The 15,094-nt window shown below is 54.7% G+C and overlaps 1 protein-coding gene across 11 annotated transcripts in view; it reads left to right on the top strand.

Annotated features, from left to right (window-relative positions):
* The window catches only part of SNX29 (sorting nexin 29), a 499,996-nt gene that overhangs the window by 80,413 nt on the left and 404,489 nt on the right, over positions 1–15,094 (top strand). For all 11 annotated transcript variants that reach the window (XR_006963587.1, XR_006963584.1, XR_006963586.1 and 8 more), the window contains one exon: positions 743–825. Coding sequence is in view for 7 of the 11 variants with exons in the window: in XM_047087507.1 (XP_046943463.1) it covers positions 743–825 (83 nt within the window). In the remaining 4 variants the exon portion in view is untranslated. The remainder of the gene's footprint in view (positions 1–742; positions 826–15,094) is intronic.

Here is a 15,094-nt window from a genome sequence, read left to right as displayed (position 1 = left end):
TGGACACTGAAGTCTCCCTGATGCCACCGCGATCTTTGCGGCTCTTAGAGTTGTTTCTTCTCTCTTCATGGTTTTAACTGGGCGCAAACCAGGGGTCGATCACACCTGCATTTTCAACCTCAGCTCCAGGGTGGGAGTCACTGGTTACATCAAACCATGCTTGGTGTTACTGTCTCTCCCTGAGTCGACGGGGCTCTGCTCTGTGACGGTGACACCACCTGTAGGTTCCTGCACGGTCAGTACATTGTCAGGGAGGACGGGTGTCACCAGGTCCATCCAGGATGCAGAGTCCTTTCTGCTGTTTCTTAAAAAAATGTTTTTAATGTTTTATTTATTTTTTGAGAGAAAGAGACAGAGTGCTAGCAGGGAGAGCAGAGAGGGAGGGGGACACAGAACCCGAAGCAGGCTCCGGGCTCTGAGCTGTCAGCACACGGCCCGACGCGGGGCTCGAACTCACCGACCGTGAGATCATGACCTGAGCTGAAGTTGGACTGAGCCTCCCAGGCACCCCTGCTGTTTGTTTTGGAAGAATACTGAGTGTTGATTTCAGGGACACAAATCAGCATCAGCGAGCAGGCAGATTTGCAAAGAGGGAGTCTGCGAATGATGAGGGCTGACCGGGGTTTTGAAGGACTGCCTCCTGCGCCTCCTGGTGGTTGTACCTGAAAACGCTGAGTCCCTGCTAGTTCTGTGTTCATTTTGAGTGGCCGAGTGTGACTTGCTCCCGTCTGCTTTTTCCCAGTGTGGAAGCCAGTCCCCCTGGCCAGGGAGGCCCTCTCAGCAGCCTGCTACCTTCCTCCTCGGTGCCAGAGTCGATGACAATTAGTAAGTACCTGCTGAGTATCCTCCCCCAAGGCCGGGCGACTCTCGGGCCTGCGCCTCAGCGGGTGCCGTGGCGCTTGCCCCTGCGTGACTGTGGACTTCACGAGATGTGGGGTAAAGTCAGGTGTGTGTGTCCGTGGTGTGAGTGTGCTGTGCCTTTCTAAGCTTCCTGAGCTGTGGTTAATGACCAGTTTGGGCGTGTGCCCGCTCTAAAGGACACGCTTCAGAGCTGGAGCGGCACTGAGTTTTGAGGGGTTTGGGGGCTTGCCTCCTGTACGGTCATCAGCCACAGAGGAACTGTGCCGATTGGGTAGGTCTGGAGGAATCATTTTTATAATTAAGGAAGAGTGTATCTCTTAAGTGCGAAGGTTGTTAAAGGTCAGGTTCAAACGGTTTCAAACCTTTGTGCTGGGGAAAAAGTATTAGAGATATAACAAGGTTAGGTTTGTGTGGTTTTATATAATAAAGAGAAAGCCAGCTGTAGCTTAAGGAGATAGAAATTCGTCTCTCTTTCCGGAAGTAGGCAGGCTGGGGCTGGTATGTGGCTCCCTGTTCGTCAAGAGACTGGGACTCCTTCCATCTTGCCTCGTAGTCCAAAATGGCTGTTTTAGCTCCAGCCATCCCAGTCTCATCCCAGGTAGCAGGAAGGAGGAGGGAGCAAAGGAGACATTTCCTCCATTTCCATCGATAGGATTCAACTTTTTCCTCTAGCCTCTGACTGAAATCTACATTTCCTTCACTTATGAAAGTACCAGCAAACCATAGAAACCACATTCATGTTAACAAAATGGGTGACTTTATCGCCGATAGAAGTCGCAGGCCCCCCTGAGAGCTGCAACATGAAAAAAAAATCTCAGATTATTGTTTCTGCTGGAAAATAGGGTAGTTTTTAAAATGTGATAATAAAGAATTCTGTGTATTTTTTTGTCACTTTTATTTTTTACGTTTTGATAATCCTATTTCAGTATAATCTGTTTCCTTTGAAATCTTGTGTGTTTTATTTTCTGTATTTTAAAATCTTTTTCTGAGAAGAGGTCTGTGGGCTTCACCAGACTGCAGAACGGGTCCACGGGGTACAAAAAAGTTGACGCCTGCCCCCAGCTGCAAGGACCCTTCCTAGAAGTGCACACAGTATCCCACTGTCTTGGCCAACATCAGTCCCGTGGCCTCCCCGACTGTAGGGAGGCAGTGCCCCCCTACCCCCACCATAGGGTTTTCGTTGCTTAGAGAGGCAGTGCTCCCCACCCCGTCATTAGGGTTTTCATTGCTTAGGGAGGAAGAGCGGGGTCTGGGAGACGGCCAGCACTGTCTGGGTCAGGGATCAAGGAGGAAATGAGGTTGGTCGGTGGAAATGACCAGTCTCCCTCTGTGCAGTGAAAGCGTGCAGTTCATTATGGTGCTTCTCAGGCTTGAGTTCGGCCGGGCAGATATTTGTTGATCTGTACATGTGGGGCACACGGGCTGGGAGAACACTGAAGTCGCTGGCTTTCAAATTTCAGTTATTTATTTACTGCTGTACTAGTATTTATCCTGTAATTTTTTTTTTTTAATGGGTGCACTTAGGAAAAGTTGAGTGCCTTTATTTAAAAAGGGAACTTTCCATGATTGTAGTAAATGGAGAGTCACTCTTAGTTGACCTAAATAGCAGGTAACTGAAAACAAAGGCAGCAGAAAGGAGCCAATGCTCAGTCGGCCTGGATGTCTTTGCCTGTCCCAGCTTCTGTCTGAGACCCCCTCCCATTGTCAAAAGGAGGCGAGTCAGTGAGCAGCACAAGGAGGGTGTTGGGGATATCCTAGTGCTAAACTCCGATCTTTTTCCTGGAAGTAACCAGAAGGATTGAGAAGGGACAGAAGGTGTCTTGTCCGAGTCCCTGTGACTTCATGCCTCGTCTTTCTGCGTCTGCAGTGTTCTCTGTTTGTGTGGCTCCCACCTCACGTAGAGGGACGAGACTTCGCTCTGGCCCTGAGGTGTGTCCCCTCCAAGGAGTTTCCGTTTGCTTTGCAGAGAACGGCGACCCCGAGATCGCGCACCCGAGTAGCACGCTTCATAGGGGCCTTGCCGTGGGCGCTTTACTGGGGTGCCGGTATCTCTGTGCACCCCAGCAGCTGTCCAGCACTGTGTTCCCCGGATGAAGTCCCTCCACCACCGCCGAGCTCGGGCCGCGCTGCCGGCTGGCCCGTGGGTCTCCCTCAGCCACTTTGTGCCGGAGCAGGTAGCTGGCCCTGCGTGCCCACCGGCAGTAAGGTCGTCCGTCCAGACACACTGCAGTTGCGCCGACGGCTGGGATTTAGGCTCTGTTTTCCTTGCTTTGACTCAGATGGTTTTCTGAAAATGTAAATCCGGTTGTATGACTTGCGATCTTCGGCAAGTAGGGACTTACCCAGAGTTCGTGACTCGAGTCTCGGAGGAGATATGTCAGCACACCCTCATCTCGACCCTCGGTACTTTGTGGCGGTGAACGTGTGCTTCCTGGGGCGGGGGCGGGGGGTGGGGGCTGTGTTTGCTGAGGTGGCGGCAAATTTCAGCGAGCCTTCTGGACGCAGCCCTGCATTGCTCGTGTGTGTCAGGATCCTTAGAGAGGATGAGAGGTCAAGATCCTTAGAAATTTTGGATGGAAGGTGGGTTTGACTCGTGGCCCCCTCATCCTACTTCTGGCACCGTGTCGTTGTAGAAAAACGAGAAGCGTGAGCCGGTCCGGGTGTCTAGGGTGTCAGCTGGGTGTCAGCTGGGTGTCAGCTGGGGTGGCCCTAACAGAGCCCCACAGACTGGGCGGCCTGAAAACAAACTTCTGTCTTGCAGTTCTGGAGGCTGGGAGTCCAGGTGACCGTGACGGCTCCTGGCAGGGCTGCTGTCCTTGCCTTGCAGCTGGCCTTTTCTGTCTGCCTGTGCATCCCTGGTGTCTCCTCCTCTGCTGATAAGGACCCCTGTCCTGCTGAATTAGAGTCCCACCCTTAGGACCCCGTTTCACCTTAATTACCTCCTTAAAGGCTCTACCTCCCAGTACAGTCCCACTGAAGGTTAGGGCTTCACATATGAATTCTGCCTGGCTGGGGCGGGGGGGGGGGCACCTGCAGTCCCGGGGAGTCCCGAGAATGGTGTCCTAGGAGCTGCCCACCTCCAGTTCAAGGATTGCATCCCAGCATGTGAAGCACGTAGGATTCCACTCAGGGGAGATGCCTGCCTCTCTAAAACCCCGAAGAGCCTGGCTGGGGGGCCCCAGCTCTGCTCCGTGAAGCAGGGAGCGTTTCCCTCACATCCTGCCAAGCGGCTTCCCCGCTTCCTTTCCCGGTCGGTACAGGCGGCTGCCTCGGCGCTGTGACGAAACTGGAGTCCTGAATCCTCGGTGCTTGGGGATAACTCACAGGTCCCCTGCCAAGCAGCCTTCCCCTCGAGAGCTCTCTCTCTCTCTCTCTCTCTCTCTCGCTCTCTCCTGTGTCTGTCTCTCTCTCCTCTCGAGAGATGTCTCTCAACGTGGCAGAGGGTTTTGTCCTTGGCTTTTTGGCTTTTTGGCTTGTCGGCTTGTCGGCTTGTCGGCTTGTCGGCTTGTTGTTATTAAGGGCCCAAGAGAGGATGCTGTGGCCAGGCCCACATTGCTGCCCTTTCTGCAGGCCCTTTGGCACTTAAGAGCACACAAGGCCTGATGGGAAGAAATGGTTGTTTCGTGAAGTACTAGAGGCAGTCTGGAGCACCCCAAAACAGCCGCAGTTCTGCCCGGGCACTTCCATTTCCGCAGCTAAGTTTGCATGTGTTTGTGTTTCGGGTGCGCGGGGGTGGGAACCGCGGCCCGCCTGTTGCTTTGGCGGGTGATGTGCTGTCCCAGCCAGGAGGCCACACTCTGAAACCAGGCCGCCCGGTTCCCCACGCTCCCCTGGGTGGGCGGAACCTCTCGGGGTCTGTCATCCCAACCCAAGGATGCTGCCAACACCCGTCTTTTGCTGAGAAGAGTATTTGGGTCAGAGCTGAGAGTCGGTGAACAGCAGCTCTTACCAGTGAGCCTGTTTGTATTGTTTCCTTAACGTTATTCCCGAGGCCTTTCCCCCTTCATCTCCCGGGTCATCCTGCTGCACGACTGTAATATTCCGACAAACTGGATTGTTTGGGCAGGTATTTTTGTTGTTTGTTTTTGCACTGACTGTCTTCACTCAGTTAAAAAAATTTTTCTGTTAAAAAGTTTTTAATTTTTTTTTAATGTTTATTTATTTTTGAGAGAGAGAGCACAAGAGCGAGCACGAGCAGGGGAGGGGCAGAGAGAGAGGAAGACGCAGAATCGGAAGCAGGCTCCAGGCTCTGAGCTGTCAGCACAGAGCCCGACGTGGGGCTCGAACCCACGAACCATGAGATCATGACCTGAGCCGAAGTCGGTCGCTTAACCCAAATGAACCACCGAGGCTTCACTCATTTTAAGGAAAGAATGGGCAGCACCAGGCTTGTAGTAAATTATTTTTTTCTGCTTATGTGTTCCTTCCTGGTTAGTTCCTGGGCTGGGGCGTGAGCAGGCCACAGGTGAATCCTGTATTTATGGGCCTGTTACCAGTAGCCTTTTTATGTTCTCAGTTAACCGCATTGCCAGTAGGGTGACAGCTGGTGACAGCTGGTGACAGCTGCCGGGTTCTTGTCCGTTCACCAGCAGTACTTGCGAATAGTTTAATGCAATCTGCTACTTGAAGAGCTGGAAAAATGGGGCCTTGAGGCTGGGTGGCTGTGCATTCCCTGGAGGGGCAGCCCCTCTCCATGCTTTTGTATGACATTTGTAGCCCCCCGACCCCGCCTTTTGTTTCTATCCTTTTGTTGGGGACTCTGGTGCTCCCGTTGGCTCTTCTGCCTGATGTGGAGAGGAAATGTGTGTGTGGGGGGGCACAGGACACTGTTCGCTGCTCAGAGCGATGGCCGTGTGGCTCGGGGAGAAGGCCAAGAGGACAGGCCAACGGCCCCCACCTCCCCGTGCTAACCTTGGCCTGTATGTCAGTGAGCAAGGAGCCAAAAAGCCTGCCCCGAGGAGTTGCCAGCCAGAGGGGAAGACCCACAGTGGCGACGTTAACAGACGTGAACTTGGCTGGCGAATCTCGAGCTCTGGAAGGGGGGCTGTTTCAGGGTGTATTATTAAGACAGGTTGGTATCGGGTGATGGCGCAGCTGAGGCCTTCAGGGTGAGGGGGACAGTGGGGCTCTGCTGGTGGGCGGTGATGCCGGAGGTATGGCTGGGTAGCGGGAAGTGGGGAGCCCTGAGCTGGAGGATGCTGGAGATGGCCCTCAGTCGGATTTTATGCCAAGAGCAGCGGGAAGCCGGTGCAGGGTGTTAAGCAGAGCGACGTGATGGCTCCCGCTTGCTCTTGCAAAGGACAGGTTGGGAGGCTCGTCTGCTACCTAGGGCACCCTCAGTAGTACGCCCTCCAGGCCTCCAGTCCTCCCCGTAAGTCCCCGCTGGCCCTTCCTTGCTTGGTGGTTCGTGAAGGCCTCCCCTGTGCCTCTCAGGCTGGGACTCCTGAGTTGGCGTGCGTGCCCCCACTCTCTCAAGCTGCCAGCAATCCACAGTCGGTGCCCTGAGCGCTGTGCACGGACACCCACAATACAGCAAGGTGCTAGGTGCTGCGGAGAGCTGGGGGGAGGGTGCGCAGCCTGGGGTCTGGCCCTCCCTCCAGTACTTCCTGACTAGGCATCCCTTTCTCTTGCTTTTTTTCTCCCCCTCAGACTCTCTGGGCCCCGTTTCCTCATGTGTAAAATGAAGACACTTACACTGGCTTCTCAGGGCCGTTCTGAGAGTTAAATGCACTGACCTAGCACGGCAGGAAACCCGAGTGCTGCACCAGGCATTACACGGGATGGGCACCCCTCCGAGTGCTTGTAAGCCCCACATGTGGTGAGCCTTGCCGTTCTGGGTTCCCGAGTCTGCTCATCGCCCAGCAAGGCGTGGGGACCAGGTCGAGACTGAGGACAGTGAGAGAATAGCCGTGAGTGTCCAGCATCATGTCATGATGTTTGGGTGGCATCTCTGGAGGAGTGCCAGTTCTTTCTGGAATTATTTCCGGAGACCTCTGTGGGGGTCAGTTTGGAACCCATTCAGTAGCCCCAGGGGTCAAGCCCTGAACCCTAGTTGGAGCCCAAACCCCTAGGGTTGTGAGCCTGGTCCTTGCCAGTTCCCTCCTGGTTCTTTCTAGGTGACCTCTGCCAGCCTGGCTTCAGACGGCACACCCCACCCACGGGTTCAGACCGGTCTCTGGGGCAATTCCAGTCTCCTTCGAGGAGTGCCCAGAAGAGGTTCATAGTATGCTGTCTCCTCGCTTGTTTCGCCTCCTGTGACCCAGGCTTTATTTATGCTGTTGCCCAATTGTCACAGCATCCCTGCAGGCGGGCGTCTGGGCCTCGGTTCGTAGTTGAAGAAACAGGCCGAGAGGCGCCTCGGGAGGCCTGAGTGCCAGGATGCGGTGGGACCGGCCTTTCCTCTCTCCCTCCTCGCTGTTCCTGGAAGCCCAGGGCTTCTGGAGTGCTCCGCCCTCAGAGGAAAGCATTCGGGTCTGCCGAGATGTCCCCCCTTGAAGAGGCTTCCCTCCCGAGCACTCGTCTGGAAGAGCTTTTCCTGCACCACCCGTGGTATTTTCACGTCTGCAGATTCCAGGTTTTCAAAGCCTTCCTGACCTGAAACCTGAATATGCTTTTCCTTGGATTTGCGTGTCCCCACGGGGATGTGAGCTCCTTGAAGCCGGGCGCTTTGCCTGCTCGCTTAGGGCCTGCATCCCAGGGCCTGTAATCCTGCCTGACATGTCGTTGTGGCTCAGGAGACCTTCGTGGAGTGGATGAAGGAACGGAATGGTGTTTATTCGAGTTCTGACAAACCTGGAGACTTTGGAAAGGGTTCTGCTGGAATGACCCGAAAGCCAGTTCCCCCGTCACCCCTCCGTCTCTAGCTCGGTCATGCAGCACGAGCCCGGGACTGTGAGTTACACGTGGGGGTGAGCGGTACCCCCCGCCCCCGTCAGGGAGGAGGCAGCTGGTGGTGGTAGAGGGAGCACTGGCTTGAGAGTCAGGAAGCCTTGGCTCTGACACTGCCTCTGATAGTAGTGGGTCCCTCGATGTCCCTGTGCCTCAGTTTCCCCAGCTTTGACTCGGAGGAGACTGCGCTCAAGGATTCCTTATGCTTCTCACCATCTATTCTGGGAAGGGAGTCGTGATCCCTGTGTTCTGTGCAGCCGTGAAAGCCAGGTTGTTGAAGTCTGGATGTTTCTAGTGTCTTGTCTTGTTGGGCTTGTTGGTCTGCGGTCAAAGCCAGACCTTGTCATTTTCCCCATGCTGACTGGCTCCCTTGCAAATGTGCTGACCGTGGAGCTGACTTTGCATGACCTTTGGTTGGTACACTCGTAAGCACAAGCACACTGACGTTGACATCTGGCCCGTAGCTTTTCCTCCTCTAGGCCAGGTGCTGGCCGATGTAGGAGGCATGGCCATTTGGAAAGAGGCAGGATGGTATGTGTGTGAGTGCCCGGATGCCTGTGGACTGCTTTGAAAAGACACTGCCTTACGGAGTTGGTACAAGGTGAATTAACCTTCGTGAGAGGCAAATATCACCTTCAGCTTTTAATTCTGAGTGGCCAGCAGCCCCTTTTACATGGTCACTGCCAAGTTTCTATCACCAGTGCTGCTGGAAGATGAGATATATAAATCCGTTCTGTACTTTACGCGTCCTTTATTTTTATAGTGTTCTGGCGTGGGTGGTCGCAGATGAATTGAGTTGAGAAGGCAGCCTTTTGGGGTGGGAAGAACACTGGGGTCAAGCTGACCACAGTGCTGCTGTTGAAGAGCTGTGTGACCTTGGGCAAATGCTTTACCTTCTTTGAACTCGGTTTCCCCGTCCCCGAAACGAAGTGAAATACCACCTGCTTACAGGATTCTGAACGAGCTGTGTGAAATGTGTAGCACACAGCTTCGAGTATATTATGTGTGGTGTTTTACTGGAAGCCCGGGGATAGTTTCACAGACTGCAGAAGCCCTTGCCACCGTGTGCAAAACTGTGTTAGGGAGTTTGTGTGCATGCATGGATTTTTCCTGGGGAGAATTTCTTTGCTTTCGTTATTCTGCTTCAGAGGGCTCCAGACCTTGGAAGAATGTAAGAAACACGTGGGTGCTCAGTATGTGGCGATTACACACGGTATCTGCAGCAGCCCTAGTGGGTATGGTGGTGTTACCCTTGCTGTCGCAGTTCTGCTCTGATGTTACTACCGGTAGGCTCGCTGTGTTCTTACCCACATCCCTGCCCCAAGTAGCAGTGGGAGCTTGAGCAAGGTATCTAGCCTGTCTGTGCCTCCGTATTCTCATCTGTAAAATGGGGCTATTAGAAGTACTTGTTGAATAGGGTTGTGAGGATTAAATCAATACATACACGGAAACTACTGAAGATATTTTATGTAAATTACATCTTGGTAGGAAAAAATGGAAGAAACATGTTTGGGAGAGCGCCTGGCGTATTAGGTGTTCGGTAACTGGTAGCTCTGTTATTAACATCCTCAAAGGGTACATTTCTGGCTAATCATCCTGAAGGCAGGATCTGGGCCTTCTTGTTGAGCTGCACAGGGAGAGGCCTGACTTCCTGGTTTACTGAAATCCTCCCTGCTGCACAGGCCCCTAAAGTTCCCTTTATGCGGCTTTTGCTCCTGAGTCTTCCCTCCTAGTTAAGAGGAGAAGAATGTGGTCGGTCTGAGAGGCTGGGGGCCTTGAGAAAGGAAGTGATTGGAAGGACAGTGGTTCTCATTTGGGGGTGCTTTCATCCCCAGAGGACCTTGGGCAACACCTGGAGACGTTTTTGGGTGTCACACTGGGGTGGGGATGCTGTCAGCTTCCTCCTGTGCACGGGACGGCCCCCCAGCAGAGAATGGTCCAGCTCTGGAGACAGCAGTGCCCAGGGCCTGAAACCCTAAGGCCGGAGAGGGAGGCAGTGGGGCTGTTTTCCGGGATGTGTGTTTTGTTGTAAACCTTTTCCTTTTTTTTTTTTTTTTTCACCACGTGCCTCCTGCATGGCCCAGGGACTAAAACTTAGGAGATAAATGGATTCCAAACGAACCCAAATGAAATGATCGTTCTCAGAGAGCATTTGTTCTTGGGCGTGACCTTGGGAGCCGTTGAGTTCCATCAGTGCAATGAGGATGATTTGGGGGGGGCTGTAGATGCATAAGAATAAACACCTGTAGACTGGAATAAATGATAGCTGGATCTGATCGCTGTAGAGACATGCACATTCAGAACGTGCAGCTCCTTGGGGCTCCGCTTGTTCACAATTCCTTCAGTTGGCCCTTGTTGGTATTCATGACTTACATTCCTTCACTTCCCCTGTAAAAATGAGTTTCTACTCCTGAATTAATTTCTTTGTTTGACTATGTGATTATTTGGAAACGGGAAGTTGAAGTGGCTCAGCCTTGATTCCCGCTGATTGCAGGAAGGGCAGCCCTGCGGCCACCAGGGGGCACTCTGGCCCTTTCTCTGCTTTGCTCAAGACCGCTTCCCTTCTGCAGCTGTGGGGTGTTGCTGTCTCAATTTTGGATGCCCCGTGCTTGTGCCCTATTTTAACTGTGAGGTGGGGGTGGTGATGGCAGTGGGAGCAGCGGTCTTTTCTAGTCGACAAACATCAGGCACGCGCAGAGCGTTGTGTTTGCTGTTAGCGTGACTACAGTTGTACGTTGCTGGCGGCTTTCTGAGGAGGGGTAGGTGTCTGGCCCTGTTTTGAAAAGGCATCATACAGCTAATTAGAAAACAGTTCTCCTCTGTCACTGCTTGTCACGAGGTATAATTCATTATCGGTGGAGTGTTATTCGGCATTGGAATCCTAACTGTTGCCTCCTTTTTCCTTTTTTTGGGGGGTGGGGAGTGATTGACAGGTCGTAGAGAGAGGTAAGCCCAGATAATCTACTCGATTGTTTCCTTTTGATGGCTCCTCACTTTTGAGAATGAGCCGGGGCAGAGGGTGAGAAACACCTCCTTGGTTGTCAATAGGCCTTGTTGAGCGGGTCCTCTTCTGTCCCGCTCTTACTGGAAGGGGTTCTCAGTGCTAGCGAGGAGGTCTGGCTCATCGCCTGGCAACACAATTCCACACATTCTGCAGCTTGAAGAGTGCTTTGTAGCAATTCAGAGGGGGCGGCGAGGCCCGACAGCCGGCCCATTGCTTGGCTGAGCGTTTGGTGATTCGGTTTCAGGCGGGGAGGGCGGGCCAACAGGCCATTGCCCTGGTTGCACTCTGAGCCCCTCGCCCACTCCCTTAAGCACAAGGAGTGCATCTGGTTGGTACAGCCAACACACATTGGGAAAGTTTCTTTAAAGGGGAAACTTCCCACTGAATGTTATCTACTAGACCTTCAGTTGTTGTCTTGGTACTTAGAATGTTCCAGATGGAATTTAGACATGCTTCACTTCTTTATTGATGTGTTTATGTAGTCCACAACGTTTACTGAGCATCTCTCACATGCTGGGTCCTGCTGTAGGTGCTGGGGAGTCAAAGGTAAAGGAGGTTCAGCTCTGCCACTCAGAAGCACTGTGCCTCAGTTTCCCCATCATTAAAATGCAGCATCCTCTGTTGTGGTGAGGTCTAAGTTAATCTAAAGTGCTTATGCCAGTGCGCTCAGCATCTGTGAGTTCTTGCTACATTGACCCGGCCCACAAGAGGTTCAGGGTCTCTTGGAAGCAGCCACGGTGAGAAAGCCCAGAAATAAACAAAGAAGGGTTGCACGGGGCAAGGAAGGCAGTTGGGTCACGCGGGGTGATGTATTCCTTGTTGCCTATGGGCACCAAGTGACTGGCACAGTGACCTTCCCTCACCCCCACCTTGAATGCCCCCCCCCCCAGAACCGGAGAGGCCTCCGGCCCCACGTGGGGTGCCGCCTGGAACTGACCTGCATGGCTGTTTCCCTGTTGCTGCTTTGAGATGGAGGCTGCTGTCCAGGCCGACAGGGGGGAAGGGCTCAGCGGTGGGAGTAGGGGGTTGGGGGGCACTCCAGGGAGAGGGCAGCCGTGTGCAAAGGCTCCTGAGGGAGGAGTCCACCCAGCCCCGCACCCCTGGGGTCTGGAGGGGCTCTTTCTGCTGCCAGGCCCTCGGTCCCCTGCCACGTGCACTCACCCTTCGCAACACCCCCGTAAGGGTGGAGCCGCTGTCACCCCATCTTACAGAGAGGGGAAGGGACTTGGCTGGAGCTGGCCTGTCCCCCGGAGTACTGCCAGGAGTCTCTCTTCCAGGGTGACCTCTTGCTTTAGGCTGGGGTCGCTCCCCCGTGAAGCTCTCCCTTGACCCTCATCACCGCGGCTGCCGTGAACTACCGTCACCTCCCCAGGTCTCAGCATCATGTCTGTGCTCGTGGTTCTTTTGAGCCAAACATGATTTACCCCCTTTTGGGATTTCATGCTTCTAGTCTCAGATCCGTTGTGTTCCTGCGGGCTCCCTTAGCAACGCACACTCCTGATTTGCTTACGGACAGGGGTGCTCAGGGGTGGGTGTTGATCGCCCCTCAGCCAGGAATACTGTTTGGTCTTGAGCTCTCCAGTGGGCTCTCAGCCTGGTGGGCAGCAGCTTAGGTAATGTAACCGTTTGTTGCACTTCCGAGCTGATCCAGAGGCGGCTTCCTGCTCAGGGGGTGAGGCACCGGTTAGACTTGTTTGAAATGCCAGCTTTGCTGGAAATGCGCCACCAGATGAGCCGGGGCAGCTCAGCGTGTGGTCACATCACAGGGGCAGTTACCAGGTGTGACTTTGGCGGGGGAGGTGGCCTGCTGGGGCGGGCATCCCGTGGAAGTGGTGGGTGCCCGGAGCAGTGAGGCTGGAGAATGCCCCAGGCTCCAGCGGGGGTTCCAGTCCTAAAAGGTGGGAGTCCCCCCCCATCCCCCCGTGAGACGGCCTGATCGATAATGGGAGGGGGGTAACGGGAGGCGTGCCAGGGGTTCTGGCACAATTCTTCCTTTCCCTCCATCTCTTTCCTCTCTGCGGGATCTTCAATATTACCTTTTTAAGTTTTATTTATTTATTTTGATGGGGGGGGGGGCGGAGAGAGAGAGACAGACAGGGAGAAAACATGCACAAATAGGAGAGGGACAGACAGAGTGGGAGAGAGAGAATTCCAAGCAGGCTTTACATGGTCAGTGCAGAGCCCGATGTGGGGCTTGAACTCAGGAACCCCGAGATCATGACCTGAGCCGACATCTGGAGTCAGCCGCTTAACCCAGTGAACCACCCGGGCGCCTCAAGGGCGACCATGAAAGTTTGTTATTTGTGTGTGAATACATTTGCACGGAAGAAACTGAAGATACTAACAGGGCGCAGTAAGGGTTTGCCTTCCCCCTCTTCCCAGCCTCCCCCCCGAATCTAACCTCTGTGGAGGCAGCATCTGGAAGAGTGCAGCCGCCGGCCTGCAGGGACAGGGCTGGCCCTCGCCTTTGACCCTCGCTCTGGGACAGGGTGTCAGCTTTCTTCTGAGCACACCCAGCTGCCTCAGGCGTCTGCACCCACTCAGCTTCCCGGTGCCCATGACGCCGTCCCTCTGGTCCTTCTGCTGGGAGCACTGCCCACCGCCTCTGCCTCCCAGCTGGTGGCCTGGAGAGCGCTGGCTCATTTTTAAGACTCAGTTTCGGTGTCACCTCTTCTAGACGCAGAGACATCACAAATGGCCGCCTCGTTATCAGTAAAGCTGCCTGGAAAACAGCTGTAAGCCGGGAGCACGCAGGCTTGCCAAAATGTCAACCCTGCGTTCACTGCTCAGGTGGAGACCCCGCTGGGGTCGGTCCTGAGCGTCCCCCACGGGTGGGTGGGTGTGTGGGAGGGTCCCTCCCTAGGGAGAGAAGAAAACAACAAAACGCCAAGGCAACCTGGTCATACACATACGGGACAACATCCCTCGCGACCTTGTAACCTGAGACCCCTTAATCAGACTACGTGTTTGTATGTTACCACATACGGGAGGCGAAGAAGTAAAAAAATATACAAAAAACTACGCCACGTGGCCTTTGGGGCTCAGCTCTTTGGATACGAACCCAACTGAGCGGTGCTGGCAGGAGTAGCTGTCAGGACTCTGTGCGAGAATCCTGCTACATGTGAGCCCCGAGAGAGGGAACCTGCGAGGGCTGAGCATGTGCCGCCCCTCCTCGCAGGCTCCTGAGCGGGACACGTCACCCGTGCCTCCCTCCCTCCGGGGAGCAGGGAGTGAGGGGCAGAGAGAGCGGGGCGGGAAGGTGGGGACATCTGTCCCGCATGGAGGTGGACAGTGGGAGGCGTGGTGGCACCTCTCCAACACAGAGCACCTCAGTTGAGAAGGCACTTAGATTTCAGGCTGTTTTTAGGTCTGTGGTTTGGGTGGGTGACTTTCCCCAGGCTCCGTTTTCTCTTCTGCAAAACGGGATCCATAATCTCTCCCTCACAGATTTGCTGGCGACGTCCGACAAACTAGAGCTTGTCGAGTACCTGAATCTGCTGGGTGCAGGCCGAGTGTGAGGTCCAGGACCCCTTTCACTGGCGTCCGGGTTTCGGTTCGCTGTGCCACCCTTTTCCCCTGATCCTTCCCGAAAGGCCCGCCTCCCCTTGTCCCTGAAGCACGGAGATGGGAAGGGCAGCTACCGAATGGGGTTCCCGCTTACGTCTAGAGGGGAAGTTAGGTTCCACTCCTGGGACATCAGGTGACAGGTCATAGTCAATATCTAGTGACGCTTGCCCTAGTGCCCCCTGTGGCCGCAGCACACGTGCTGGGTGTTTGTGGGAGGCTTAGATGAGATGGGAGGGAGAACTCGGCCAGGGCCCAGGTGGGTTTTGACCTCTCCCCTCCCCATACACACACATTCTCCCGAGTTTCCGATGGGTTTAGCCAAGAAGTCAGAGCTTAGGGGAAATCAGGAGGTGGCAGGGCACAGGAGACACAGCCTCTCTAGGGTGGTGGTTCCCTTGCCTGGACTCCTTCTACGGGATTCTGCCGGTCTTGGCTCCTGCTGCCGGTGGACTCCTGGCTTTGAGAAGGGAGCCCGCTTCGGCCATCACTGTTCTCAGACGTCCACCGCTGTTGGCGAGAATCGCACGGGTGCCCTGTGCGCATCTGGTGCGGGCAATGCGTACCAGTGGGGCTTCTCTGGGGGACAAAGCGGAGCGCCCAGGGGTGCCTGTGCCTCCTGGAGGCGGCACGTCCTGCCCTGCCGTCCACCTCTCTGGGACCTCGGGCCCTTGCACCTGCCTGGTTCTGAAAGGGGCTGGGAGCAGGGGACCCTGGACGCAAACCGGTTCCTCCGGAGTGCTAGGGACAGTGAAGGCCGGGCCGCAGGGACTCCGC

Source organism: Lynx rufus, unplaced genomic scaffold (genome assembly GCF_022079265.1).
Source record: "Lynx rufus isolate CCGP_SWC_20201006 ecotype Redwood Valley unplaced genomic scaffold, mLynRuf1.p SCAF_23, whole genome shotgun sequence".
Taxonomy (NCBI): Eukaryota; Metazoa; Chordata; class Mammalia; order Carnivora; family Felidae; genus Lynx; species Lynx rufus.
This window is presented reverse-complemented; position numbering and strand designations above follow the sequence as displayed.